The sequence below is a fragment of the Dendropsophus ebraccatus genome, chromosome 5 (genome assembly GCF_027789765.1).
Source record: "Dendropsophus ebraccatus isolate aDenEbr1 chromosome 5, aDenEbr1.pat, whole genome shotgun sequence".
Classification (NCBI taxonomy): Eukaryota; Metazoa; Chordata; class Amphibia; order Anura; family Hylidae; genus Dendropsophus; species Dendropsophus ebraccatus.
In genome coordinates, this window is record NC_091458.1 from 21,234,474 (window position 1) to 21,249,363 (window position 14,890).

Consider the following 14,890-nt stretch of genomic DNA (forward strand, 5'->3'; position numbering starts at 1 on the left):
CTAAGGTTGTCTGGAAAACATGGATACAGCCAATGACTATATCCATGTTTTCCACATAGCCTTAGGACTTAATCCAACTTCAGCAGCCCCCGCTAATCAAATGCCGAATGATCAGGTTCAGATGGACTCCAGCATGCTCGAGGTTCGCTCATCTCTATTAGGGACCTGTGCAATGTTCAGCATGGAGAAAATGTTTCAGTGGCATTCCTAATGATGAAGAGGGTGGGGAGGAGGGATGGAGGGGTGGTGCAAAGGTAGGGCACAGATACTCCTGTTTGGCATTGGATTAAAAGCAGCTATCCGAAGGTACAAGTGATTTTGGGGGGGGGGGGGCAGATTGTGGGTACAGAGTCACTTTAATGTATGGGGGTCAAAGGGGCAGCACTATTAATATATGGGGGCAAAGAGGCGGCACTATTAATATATGTGGGCAAAAAAGGCGGCACTATTGACACGTGGGACCTAACCATGACTATGTAAAGAACAAAAAAGGCAATTTTACTGCATGAAGCACGATTTAAGAACTTTCACCGTGTGGGGTATTGTTTGGCCTCTTTATTTTACAGGCGATCAGCCATCCAGCTCTATAACTTTGTGTTGAGGTTCGAGAAGAGGCCAGGGAGAGGGCTTTGGTTCATAATGAAACTAGGAGCCAAAAGGTATCTAGGCCTTTACCGAGGCGAACCATGGCTGGTATTTTTTTTAAATAAAAAAAACAAAACAATCTGCATTTAACTATATTGCCTATCTAGACAAAAGGGGACCCCCAAAGCAAACCATGGGACCCTGACCAGGTTTCAGACCCACAAGCTCAATATACAAGTGTACAGATTATCATGCACCATGCATAAGGCTGCGAGTTTGTCAGCAGAGATTTCCCATCTACCTGCTGGTTATTGCACATATGTTCATTAGGGCTCCCAGATGTCGGCTGTCAGTGTATAGAGGGCAGCTACACTCCAGTAACCAGGAATACCTTCATCAGACAGGCGCCCTCGTATGCCGACAAACACGTTACTCAGATCCCTCTAATGAATGGAGTTTACCCGTTGAGCAGTCGATGTTACATGACAGAGAGGAGCACAATCTGCGCCTCCATCTGTCACCGACATAACTTCATCGTGTTACACCACAGGCCACTTGGGCGCGTGTAAAGCAATCGTCTGAATATGTATGTTTTATAGAGAATTCCCAAAGCCATGCTAAAGCACTGACAGGCGCCATTATTAAAGGGAAATACAGATGGCAGCAAGAGCCCTGACCACAGAGAGAACGCCATAGACAAGGTCAGGGGGACATCTGCAATGTTTTGCTAGTTAAGCAGCATGTACTGTATAGCCATACGGATCAGGACATGAGCTTGCTGCAGCGTCACCCAGACACTTCCAGGAAAACTGAATAAAAGTGGATGAACTAGTTGGATTTTAACTAGAGATGAGTGAACCTTGAGCATGCTCGATCCAATCCGAACCCGAACTTTCGGCATTTGATTAGCGGTGGCTGCTGAAGTTGGATAAATCCCTAAGGCTATGTGGAAAACATGGATATAGTCATTGGCTGTATCCATGTTTTCCAGACAACCTTAGAGCTTTATCCAAATTCAGCAGCCACCGCTAATCCAATGCCGAACGTTCGGGTTCGGATCGACTCGAACCCGGTTCGCTTATCTCTAATTTTAACATGTTTAAAGAGACTCTGTCAGTAGGTTTATGGCATCCTATCTCAGGGTAGCATAAACTAGTGGCAGAGAAGCTGAACAGAATGATGTATCACTTACATTGTTCTGTGCAGCTGATCCAGAGATCTCCTCCTGAATAACATGGACAATAGGTAGTCCTCTCCATTATGTGCATGAGCCAGCAGTCCTGGATATTCACGAGAAGCAGAAAGCTCTGCCCACACGCTGCCGATTGGCAGTTATTTATCTATGCTGTGTATAGGCAGTCACCTGTCAATCAGCAGCTGGAGGGCGGGGTTAGGGGTGTGGCAAGAATCCTATTCTCCTGCATATTAGGAGAACGGCTGAGCAGAATGGAGTAATATTTCAATCTGTTCAGCATTTCTGTCATTAGTTTATGCTGCCCTCATTTAGGGTGCATTCACACTATGGAATCTGCGCGGATAAGCTCAGACTGATTCTGTGCGCTCCTGCTTGAAGATTTGCCCGTTCCATAGGCTCCATTCTATTCAGGTAGATTCCGCCATCTGCCCAAAAAAGAAATGACATGTCAATTCTAGGGGCGGATGGCGGAATTCGCCAGACCATAGAACGGAGCCTATGGGACGGCAAGATGTTCAAACGGGAGCGCGTACGGATTCTGCCAAAGCTTATCCACGTGGATTGCGTATCGTAAACGCACCCTTAAGGCAGAAAAAGCCTAGTGACAGATTCCCTTTAAGAAGACATGTACCTTCGCCGAGATGAGCAAGCACAAGAGCAGGGAGTCAATTTAATACTATAAGGCAATAAGTAGCCACATACAGCTTGCTGGTCCTCTCCTGTGATCGGCTATTTGCTAAGGCAGCTTTATTCAAATTCGGACCCACATTTTGATACCCCACAATGGGACCCTTGAGTCCCAACTGCTTCTGTGTACTCAGTACGCCATATGCAGCAGTGTAGTCAGTGTTTTTTGACACTTTTTTTTTGCTAATTTTTCTTTTGTATACCAGAATAAAAATGAGAAGAAAAAAAAAAAAAAAAAAGAATTACATCACCCCTGTATTCCACGGGTCAAGCATTATCATTCGAGGCCTTAATATTCTAGAATTTCTGGTGCTGATAGTAGGTGACAATGTGCAAATATCAAGCTTTCACCAAGTAGAGGATGATGAAGAGATTCACACAAACACCATAATCCTGAGAAGAGAGGCCCCCAGCGGTAACCTTACCTCATCCTGTTTACAAGGAGATAGTTTTAATCGCTTCTGAACCTTCTCTCTGTTTGGTACCCGCTCCTTCATGATCATGTCAGACTCCTGGGAGCTGGAAATAAAAAATAAAAAAAATAATAATAGTGGATTTCCAATTAAATAACACTTAAAAAAATGATATGGAAAGCACAAACCTAGTGTGGCCAGTCTTACAGGCCATGCTGTGCTCGCTCCACTGGGAAAAAAAAAGGCAAAGTAGCTCTCCTCCAGAAGGAAGAGAGCTTTCTGGTGCCACCTACTGGATGCTGCAAGTCAGTGCACAGCACTGGGAATTATAAACCAGGCCAAGAACTTCTTCAGAAGGAAGAGTGACCCAACTATAGACTTCTGTTTTGGGGTACAAAACAAAGCAGGGTGCTGGACAGCTAGGCAAGAGACTTTTGTTGTGGTAGTAAAGGGCTAGGATTTCTATTTGGCAAGATAGAGATAGATAGATAGATAGATAGATAGATAGATAGATAGATAGATAGATAGATAGTGTATATAGATTAGTAGTCCGAGACAGACATGTTGCTGCGGGCATGATGCCAGACAACCCCGTAGAAAAGAAATCAGTTGCTAGGCAGTGTATCCCTAGCAACCAGTCACTTACAAGTGGCTCAAGCTAGAGTGGCACTGCCAGCCCCAATCTGATCCTGTGGAACCATCAGCTGCTATAGGGCAATCTAGTCTTTGACTTACAATTCTGAGCTGTAACATAAGTATGATATTTGGCGTTCCCCGATGAATTTTCTTACGTATTTCTCGAATTTCCTCAGCATTCATTGTAACCACTGCTCCCTATAATGGCCTTACTTACTGCATGAGGTCACTGATGCGTGTATCGGACAGTATATAGGGCAGGCCCAAAAACTTTTCCCTGCAATATAATCTTACCCGAGCTTATGTTCTTGAGTATTCTGCAGAATAAACTTGTGCGGCTGCCTGTGATCCATCCCGGCGGCCCTGGAGAGGTCCTGGCGGGCCTGCGGTTCAATCGTGGCTTCGGAGAGTTTGCTCTCCATCCTCTGTGTGTCAAGTGATAAAGAGGAAATTGATTTTCTATCTAATTTGTGAAGTTGTTAAACCATTACATTGGAGACAACTGATCGATGACGGGCTTTATTTAAAAGAAAACTAGAAACGCCGGAGCTGATACTAGGCTATTAATAGGCAGGAGAATGAGAAAGCTGGCCCAGGCAAGCTATAGGCTTTACATTGATGAATACATTGAGCATTGTTCTGACATAGGGCAAGGTGGGGTCATTGCCATCTACAAAGACAAACACACACTGAGCAGATCAGAAACACAGGATTTAATTTCAAGTAGGATCTAGGGTATCTATAATTTCTTCCCATGTGGATTCATGGTGACCTTTACTCATCTGTTTTCTCTCCATTCCCTGACCCCAAACTTTCTTCTCCTTTTTTTTTTTCCATAGAAGCAAGACTATACACATAAATAGCTGTAGAGGGACCGACTTTAGATAAAAATTCCTGGAATTGTTTCCTTCAGATTGGCCATGTAATCTAATGGTGACCCCCTGGAAATTACATGTGTTTCTGTGCTCTTAACAGGGTCACAATCTCTGCCAAAGGGACATACTGTATGATGAAACTGCATGGATTACTGCACAGAAGCAATTCACAGTAGTGGTGGTGGTGGGGGGGGGGAACAGAAACTCATATTAGAGTGACTAGAGATGTTACCCCCCCCCCCCCAAATTGTATGATATTTCCCTAAATAAGATAATAGATGGGACCTCCAGCTTTTGCAAAACTACAATTCCTATCATGCATAAACAGCCAAAGTTTTAGTTTTGGCTGTCCAGGCATGATGGGAATTGTAGTTTTGCAACAGCTGGAGTGCTGAAGGTTCCCTATTCCCGTAATAGATTATAAGATGAGGATTATTACACTGTCCCCTTGGCAGGCAGAGAGGGTACTGGCTCTAGATGTCCATGTAATACATCATGGGATTGATAGCAGATTTGAAAGGCAGAGAACGTAGTTTGAAATCTGAAAGTTAATATGATGGTGTCACATGACCAGGTATAGAAATGAAATGTGTGGATACACCAGAGCTGGGATGAAACAGATGACACTGCCGGAATAGTGGTTGTGGGTGTGCATTGTATAGGGAAAAGGAAAAAAATCCCAGTGTTTTTTTAAGTATATATTGCTGTCTAGACTCTTCCCCCCAACAGGAGATGTAGGGGCACTATAGGATCAAGCATGCTGGATTTTAACATGCCAGACTCTTTACACTCAAGGAAGATATGCTCCTGTGTGTCGGTAACATAGAAAATGCCCAGGAGAATAAAATCAAAGTGTCAAGGAGGTGATCATAAGGTCCTGAAGTGCAGCACCCAAGAACGCCTCCTCGCTCCCCTTCACATCCTTATGCATGCTGGGGACTCAAACAAGAATAGGGACTGTAGGTGAAGTGAGGAGGCACTGCTGTACTTGAGAATATCTATTCAAAGGAGAAGTCCGGCAAAAATTTTTTTTGTATTGTATTGCCCCCCCCCCCCCCAAAAGTTATACAAATCACTAATATACACTTATTACGGGAAGTGCTTATAAAGTGCTTTTTTCCCTGCACTTACTACTGCATCAAGGCTTCACGTCCTGGATAACATGGTGATGTCACTTCCTGGATAACATGGTGATGTCACTTCCTGGATACCATGGTGATGTCACTTCCTGGATACCATGGTGATGTCACTTCCTGGATACCATGGTGACGTCACTTCCTGGATAACATGGTGACGTCACTTCCTGGATAACATGGTGACGTCACTTCCTGGATTAAATGGTGATGTCACGACCCAACTCCCAGAGCTGTGTGGGCTGTGGCTGCTGGAGAGGATGATGGCAGGGGGACACTGAGGGACACAGGGCACTGGAGGGACACTGAGCATCCCCCTGCCATCATCCTCTCCAGCAGCCACAGCCCACACAACTCTGAACCCGACTCCAGAGTTGTGTGGGCTGTGGCTGCTGGAGAGGATGATGGCAGAGGGATGCTCAGTGTCCCTCCAGTGCCCTGTGTCCCTCAGTGTCCCCCTGCCATCATCCTCTCCAGCAGCCACAGCCCACACAGCTCTGGGAGTTGGGTCGTGACATCACCATTTAATCCAAGAAGTGACGTCACCATGTTATCCAGGAAGTGACATTACCATGGTATCCAGGAAGTGACATCACCATGTTATCCAGGAAGTGACATCACCATGTTATCCAGGAAGTGAAGCCTTGATGCAGTAGTGCAGGTAAAAAAGGACATTATAAGCATTTCCGGTAATAGGTGTATATTTTTGATTTGTATAACTTTTTAGGGGCAATACCTTAATAAAAAATTTTCGCCAGACTTCTCCTTTAACACTTTGCACAGAAGAATGCAAAAAAACAAATCGACATTATTGAAGCACAGACAGATATACGAGTCACTGAATGTCTCCTTGACCTTTGCAATTTATAAACTTGTTCTATTAATTTATGCAAAGCTTACTGAAATGACAGCGAGCATTTAAAGGGGTTATTCAGGCTTAGAAAAACATGGCCACTCTTGCCCTCAGTTTGGTTGTGGGTTTTGCAGCTTATTTCTATTGAAGTGAACTGCAATAATACACACAACCTGAAGACAGGGGTGGCACTGTTTTTTTTTTTTTTTTCAAACTGTGCTTTTTCTAATTCTGCATAACCCCTTAAGAGTCTTTTTCCTCAAATGACTAACCAAAAATGCAGTAAATAAACTTGAGTCTTGCCCATCTCCCCCTTCTCAACTCTCCTATACCCTGTTAGCTTCTATCTGCAGTGACAACACCCTTTAATTACCAGGTCAAACACTGTCACCAAAAGACTTGTCAGGGCTGGACCTGTTAAAGCGGTTGTCCAGCAAAAATCTTTTTCTTTCAAATCAACTGATATCAGAAAGTTATATAGACTTGTAATTTACTTCTATTAAAAAATCTCAAGTCTTCCCATACTTAGCTGCTGTATGTAGGAAACGTTTTATTTTCAGTCTGACACCGTGCTCTCTACTGACATCTCTGGCTGAGACAGGAACTGTCCAGAGCAGAAGAGGTTTTCTATGGGGATTCTTAGAAAACCGAAACAGAGTTCCTGTCTTGGCCAGAGATGGCAGCAGAGAGCACTGTCTCAGACTGACAAATAAAACAACATTTCCTGCACAACATACAGCAGCTGATAAATATGGGAAGACTTGAGATTTTTAATAGAAGTAAATTACAAATCTATATAACTTTCTGACACCAGCTGATTTAAAAGAAAAAGATTTTCGCTGGACAACCCCTTTAAACATGCCAGGACGGTAGAGCCTGGCACCTAACCTGTAATAAGGGCTCTGGCGGGGAGATAATGTGCTTGTACCAATGACCACAGCTTATGATTGGACGTGACAGAACCATTGTCACTAGCTATGTGCTGCCTTCTATCATGCCGCTACCTGGCATCGCTTCTGACAATCCCTCAGTTCCTGTAAGAGATTTTGATTCTCGTCTTTCAGCGCCTTCCTGCTTAATGTGATTTCTTTTACAGTAGCCTTGAGGTTTTCAATAATGACCCTGCCGCTCCTGATCGTCTCCTGAGAAGCGTCAAGCTGGCACCTCAATCTTCTGATTTCGCTCTGGTTATTGGTAATTGCCTGGTCCTGCAGCTGTGTCCTGCCGGAGAGCTGATCCTCGGAGCTCCGCCACTGCTTCTAGGAAACCAGAACATACACATCAAACTACAATGACACATTGTAGGCAAAAAATAATGAGACCCTGAGCTCCAATTAGACAAATGAGACCTGAAAAAAAATAATAAAAAAAATTCTCGTCTCTGCTCACCGGGCCGGAATAATTACTGGATAGGAAGAGTAAATGTAAAGGAGCCGAAAACCAAAAATATATAAAAAAGGTTTCCATTAAGTCATTGCTGGAAAATGGAAAAGGCTACCTCCAGGTCTACAAATCTCATCTCAGACTGGCTGCCGTCCCAGCAAAACAATCAACGTATAAAAGAATCCAATTACCATTGGTGCAAAATAATCACACAAAATTAGAAGGGTGTCCGTAATTACTATGGAGTGGCTGCAGTGTTCTCCCGATCTCTGTATTACTATGGTTCTCCTCTACAGGCACCTGCATAATGTCACCTTATTTACCAGGTTATGATGGTCAGTGCAATGTCATTGTCTCGCCAAACAAATGATGGAGGGGCATATATTACTGCTGGAGAATATGTAAGCACATACAGAACAGACACCCTTTCAATGATGTAGTCACATATAGGAGGAAAGACAAGTAGCCAGCACTATCTGTGCCTACATTGTGTATATGGATATTCAGGGAGTCAGCACTATCTGTGCCTACATTGTGTATATGGATATTCAGGGAGTCAGCACTATCTGTGCCTACATTGTGTATATGGATATTCAGGGAGTCAGCACTATCTGTGCCTACATTGTGTATATGGACATTCAGGGAGTCAGCACTATCTGTGCCTACATTGTGTATATGGATATTCAGGTAGTCAGCACTATCTGTGCTTATGTCATGTATATGGATATTTAGGGAGTTAGTACTATCTGTGCCTATGCCTCAGGAGTTCGGAGTAAGTGGCATAGACAAAGATAGTACTGTAAAGAACCTGCAGCACTCACTGATAAATGTATTGCAGGTTAACAGCTGCTGCACAGGGCAACGTACATTTCGCAATTCACAGCTTTCTTAAGGCCATGAGATCTTTGCATCCCCGGGTGAGTTGAATCCCATCCAGAAGTGCCCGCTCTCTTTGAACTTTGTTTTACTACAGATAGTGCTGTCTCCCCTTTTACCTTTATATATAGCATAGCAACAGACTCCCTGTCTTCCCCTATAAATCATATAGGCACAGATAGTACTGGCTGCCTGTATCCCCATAAATAATGTGGGCACAAAATTGTGTGTGTCTTATTTATAGGGACAGACAGGGAGTCAATATCATCTGTGCCTGCACAATTTATAGGGAGTCAGAATGGATAGAACAGACTCTTGTCTATCCCTATAAATGACATAGGTACAGATAGTGCCAACTACTTGTCTCTTCCCTGGAAATGGCATAGGTACAAATAATGATAATGTAGGCACAAATAGTACTGAGTCCCTATCTACCCCATAAATGACACAGACACATGGTCTCTTCCCATATATACAAATAGTACTGGCTCCCTGTTAATCCTTATACCGTATTTTTCGGACTATAAGGCGCACTTAAAATACTATGATTTTCTAAGAAATTGTAAGTGCGCCTTATAGTCCAGTGCGCCTTATATATGGACCGGGACAGCTCCGGCCACCATGGCGCAGATATGCTGCTGAGCTCACATCTCCCAGCGGCACAGCGCAGCGCTCCCTCACCTGGACTCCAGACCCATGGCTCCGCAGGCCTGTCCTGCTGTCCCGCTCTCCCTGCTCTCCGCAGCCTGGATACAGGCTTCAGGCATAGATTTTCATTCAATAGCGCCACCTAGTGGCCGGAGGTTATAGAGCAACACTGTACTGTACTGAGGCTCCTAACTATGGTGGCCACAATGCTCCATGCAGAATTCAGCCAACGGGACTCGCTGGCAGAATTCGGCCTATCCTGCATGATGCATTACGGCCACCATAGTTAGGAGCCTCAGTAAGTACTGTGATCAGCAGGTGACTTACGTTTTTCGTTAGTTCAAACTTATACACTATAATGCGGTGCGCCTTATAGTCTGGTGCGCCTTATATATGAACCTAGATGGCTTAGCAGGCTAAAATTGAAGGTGCGCCTTATAGTCCGGTGGGCCTTATAGTCCGAAAAATACGGTAATTAGTGTAGGCACAGATAGTACTTCCTGTCTATCCCTATAAATGACTAAACATAGGGAGTGTCGTCTGTAAATAATGTAGACACACACATAGTACAGACTCCTTTTTATCCTTTTAAATAATGTAGGCACAGATAGTATTGTCTTCCCATCTATTCCTATAAATAAGGTAGGCACAAATAGTACAGATTCTGTATCTACCCCAAAATGATGCAGGCACAGATAATACTGACGCCCTGCCTCTTCCCACAAATGACAGATTCAGATAGTACTGACTTCCTATCAATCCTTATAAATAATGTAAGCACAGATAGTACTGTCTCCCTTTCTATTCCTGTAAATAATATAGGCACACACAGTACTGCTTCCCTGCCTCTTCTTATAAATGGATCTTCCTGTAATGGCTTTTAAGTGTGAATGCTCCCTATTTTTTCATACATAAATGGGTCCAACATTCCCTTATAAAGTAATTTGGAAATACATTTTTAAATGGATCAGGGGTTTTTTTTTATCTCATTCAGATCTCTACATTTCTTGGGACAATACAATCACCTAATGTAACATTTACATATTAGAGAGAAGACCGGCCTCTTATGGGGCCCTTTTTGATCCATTACCATACGTCAATGGTTTGTCGGCGGTCAGATGTACACTAGAACGTGTGCGGGCAGAGCTGACACAGCACCTCCACCCATGCCAGGAATGAGATCTGCTGCATTAGCAAGGCATTTGTGCGAATTTTAATCTACAATAAAGCAGAATACACAGCCGCTTCACTGGAGTGTCTGCCGTCCACATTCATACTGAGAGGTCAACAGTGTGCGCAGTGATTACAGGACTCTCCAGCAAAGCCGGAATGGGAGCTGCTGCATCGGAAAATTAACCAGTTAGATTTTTCAAGTAATTTTTTTATTTTATTTCAAGTCTTATGAAATTAGCTTTGAAGATAATATTGTTGAGAGTCCATGAAGATCTGGGGCTCTGTGTAGTGAACGTTTTCCTCTGTAGTAGGGGGAAAAAAAAAAAAAAAAGCGAGTACTGGTTCTCATTGAGGAGATTCAGTTATAAAGACAGGCAATGCACCATGGGAAAAATTATGCAAATTAGCTTTCCTCCAGGAAGAAAAAAAACAAAACAAATAACTGTATCTAATGCCTCCTATTGGAAATAGCTTCCCTTGACAAACCTTAAAGGGCGCTTATAAAAAAAAAAAAAAAAACTGAACTGAAGCTCCAGTTGGACTTTTTCTTTACTTCCTGGTTTGGGCTTTCCCATGATGCACTTTGTCTCCTGTGATGTCTGACTCTGTAGAACTGTTAGATGGCTAAGGGCCCTATTACACCAAAAGATGTCTGACAGATTATCTGACAGATTTTTTCAGCCAAAGTCAGTAACGGACTATAAACAGAGAACAGGTCGTAAAGATAAGACTTAGATCTCTCCTCTTTCAAAATCCATTCCTAGCTTTGGCTGAAAAAAATCTGTCAGATAATCTGTTAGACATCTTTTGGTGTAATAGGGCCTTTACAGCTTTCTCAGCCAATCAGAGCTGAGCAACCTGAGTCATCTGATAAAGAGAGGCTGGCCTAACAGGGCTTAGACCCACCTCCCTCTTGATGAAGTCATTGTCACAAAATGGCTGCCATATAGCAGCCTGGGGTCAACAGTCATTAGGTAAGAATGAGTTTACTTCACTTCCTGGTGGGGGATTGAGGGGGGGAAAAATAGGCAAGGGGGCAGAGAGGTGATTGAAACATATTACATGTTATATAACTTTGTAATGTGTTTCAATTACTGGGAAAAAGATTTTCACTGGAGTTTATCTTTTAACTAGAAAGTATAACTAGGTCTTATGAGCTAAACCAGAGACTCAGACTGGTCCTGGTTGGCTACAGGATGTACTGCTCCTGCAGATTTTTGGGGATACTTGTTCTCTATGACAATGACATACACGATAGCTACCTATAGGGGGCAGAGCAGAGAGACAGCTTCTTCCTTCTGAAGAAAAGCTAATTTGCATACTTTGTTCCATGGGGCTTAGCCCTTAAGACACCGTCCACAGATAGATCTCCTCAATAAAAAAAAAAAGAGTAACGGCCAAATGTAAAGCTAAGGCTTCTAAATCTGACGGGGGAATTTTTCTGTATCTCATTCACATTAAAGGGTAACGGTCCCTATACTTCTCCCCCTAGACTGGCGTGCAGCTGCAGCCAATGCCGAAAGACCACATCTGAAGAGTTCCCGCACGAGTCGTGACTTGGACCTTTCTTCTGTCCGCTACCTACCCTGACCTGCACTTTGCTTGTGACCCTGAATAACATGGACAATAAGTAGTCCTCTCCATTATGTGCATGAGCCCAGTAGTCCTGGCTATTCATGAGCTCCAGAAACCTCCGCCTACCAGCTGCTGATTGGCAGTTATCTATCCATGCTGTGTATAGGCAGTAAATAGTCAATCAGCAGCTGGAGGGCGGGGAAAGGGGTGTGGCAAGAATCCTATTCTCCTGCATATTAGGAGAACGGCTGAACAGAATGATTTAAGTAATACACCGATCTGTTCAGCATTTCTGTCACTAGTTTATGTTGCCCTCATTTAACGCAGAATAAACCTAGCGACAGATTTTCTTTAAGAATGAAGGACCAGGGGCTTCTAAGAGTACATTCTTTGGTATGGTTCCATGTGACACCACAGATGATCCACAGCAAGAACAAGGTGGGCCTGTTACGTGTCTCTTGTGATGTGTTCAGAAGTGGTAGATAGTCGGTATGACCTGACAAACATCCACGCATGATACCAATGATTTTAGAGAAGGTTACCTGGAAATAGTCACATTTTTCGAGCAGATTTTTCCTCTGTTCATTTAACTTCTTGATATTATTCTGATACAACAATCTCTGATTCTCCCACTCTTTGGCTTGATCTTTATATTCCTGAGAATGAAAAAAACTAAAATTTTAGGATTTAAAGAGATTTTCCACTTCACATTTTCATGTGAGTCAGACATGCCAGACACGGTAACTTGCACAGGATAATACTCCAGTGTAAAATCCCCTACACGGGTACTGGCGTCAATGTAGTGACTCGGGTCTCTAGTCTCCTAAAAGCCTTTACTTTGTGCTAGAAACAAGTAACACAGTAATAATAACTGCTAAATTTCTCTGCCTGATCCTAGAGTGAACAGTTACTGCTGCACAGCACTCTCTGCCTCCTCCCTGCACTCAACTAGAATTAGTACATGGAGACAGCAGAAAGTTACAGCCAGGGCAACACTGGAGTCTGGGGAGGAGTAATCACAGGACCAAGATATGTAACATTAAAAGAAGACATTTATGACATATCCATAGTAAACACTATACAAGTGTCCCCTAGATGTGGGTCCCACTTCTGGAACTACATCCTTCCCTTAGGTGGGTCCCACATAGCACTGAAAGATTTGTTATTGTTAACAGTGCAGCTCACAGTACTTTGCAGTTCATGCAACCCCCATTAAAGTCAATGGCAGAAAAGCAAATTGTGCAAAACTGTACTCACTGCAGTTCCCTCGCACTGCCATTCCAACTGTGTGATTCTCACTGTCAGCCTACTAAGCCAATCAATTTCCCAGAATCACGTATAAAATCTAACTTTTATTAGATATGCATTAAAAGTAAAAAATGTATTAAAACAAGTGTTCTACACATATGAAATCGGCACTTCACAACAATCTAATGGGGTTGACCCTCTGATATACTGGTACACTTAGGGATAGATTAGCCCAGATGTATAAAGATGAAACCAGACTTCAGAAAAAAATTGCGATAAACAAGTATCTCTGTCTCAATCCAAGTCTTAAGCTACTAAGCCAATCACTGGCCACGTCAGTCACCCGCCTCAGTCAGTGATTGGCTGAGCAGGCATTTCACATGTGCTGTGAGAAGGGCAGGGGGCGCTGACTGCGAGGATTGTCACCGACAGGGTAAGAAAAGCAGAAGACGAGTACAGGTTCTCTTTTTGCTTTTTTACATTTTTATTAACTCATCACATTCAGCTAGAAGTAATACTAGGAGTATTCACATTAGGATCAAAAGAGAAGGATCAGACATGTTCAAACATTTTAACTGCCTGATCCTTTTGTTTTTTGAAAGAAGAGACTGGCAGCAGCTTTCTCCCCTCTTCCCATTAAAGTTACACCAATGTCTGACTAAAGGCCCTATTCCACGGAAAGATTATCGTTCATAAACTTGTTCCAACGACCGCTCGTTAACGATAATCGCTTCGTGGAATTGGTGTAAACGAGCGAACGACAAAGGCGAAATCGTTATATTGTCGTTCAAAATAGTTTTTCGGCATGTTGGAAAAAAAATCGTTGGTCTTTGAAAGATAATTCGCTAATCTGTTCGTAAAATTAGAAATCTTTCAGTCGTTCGTAAAAAGGTTTAAAAACAGTAGGTGTGTCGTATGGTCATGATCACCCCGGCGAACGTTTTAAACGACAATGTAACGACCGCAAAATAATCGTTACACTACATATATCATTCACATTATGTGTTATCGTTCGCTAAAAAAAAAAAAAAAATTGTTTAGCGATTGTTAACGAGCGGTCGTTGGAGCGAGTTTATGAACGATATGGAATATGGGCCTTAAGCCAAGTGTACATATCTATGGGAGGACCTGGAGAGACATCTGTCTGCCTACAGCTACTGTATGTGTATGGGTAAGTTAAAGGGGTATTCCGGTGGAATTTTTTTTTTCTTGCAAAATCAATAAGTTATATAGGATTTGTAATTTACTTCCATTTAAAAATTTCCTGTCTTCCAGTACTTGTCAGCTGCTGTGTGCCCTGTAGGAACTGGTGAATTCTTTCCAGTCTGACAAAGTGTTCTCTGGTGCCACCTCTGTCCATGTCAGGAAAGGTGCTATTGCTCTAGACAGTTCTGGTCAAACTGGAATACACCAGTTCCTACAGGGCATACAGCAGCTGATAAGTACTGGAAGACTTGAGATTTTTAAATATAATATATCTTTCTGACACCGGTTGATTTGAAAACATTTTTTTTTCCCTTAGCCAGATTCCTCCATTAATACAATAGACCACCAGCATACAGATGTTAACCCCTTCAGCTGGGATGCAGTTTGCTGCATTAGACATCAAT

General features: G+C 43.0%; 1 protein-coding gene across 3 annotated transcripts in view; it reads right to left on the reverse strand.

Moving 5' to 3' along the window:
- The window catches only part of DEUP1 (deuterosome assembly protein 1), a 43,590-nt gene that overhangs the window by 17,336 nt on the left and 11,364 nt on the right, over window positions 1–14,890 (reverse strand). For 2 of the 3 annotated variants that reach the window (XM_069971989.1, XM_069971988.1), the window contains exons 6-9: window positions 12,575–12,688; window positions 7,382–7,636; window positions 3,811–3,941; window positions 2,893–2,986 (exon numbers count right to left, since the gene is read on the reverse strand). In XM_069971989.1, the coding sequence (XP_069828090.1) occupies window positions 2,893–2,986; window positions 3,811–3,941; window positions 7,382–7,636; window positions 12,575–12,688 (594 nt within the window). The remainder of the gene's footprint in view (window positions 1–2,892; window positions 2,987–3,810; window positions 3,942–7,381; window positions 7,637–12,574; window positions 12,689–14,890) is intronic. The other variant, XM_069971990.1, reaches the window with a different exon arrangement.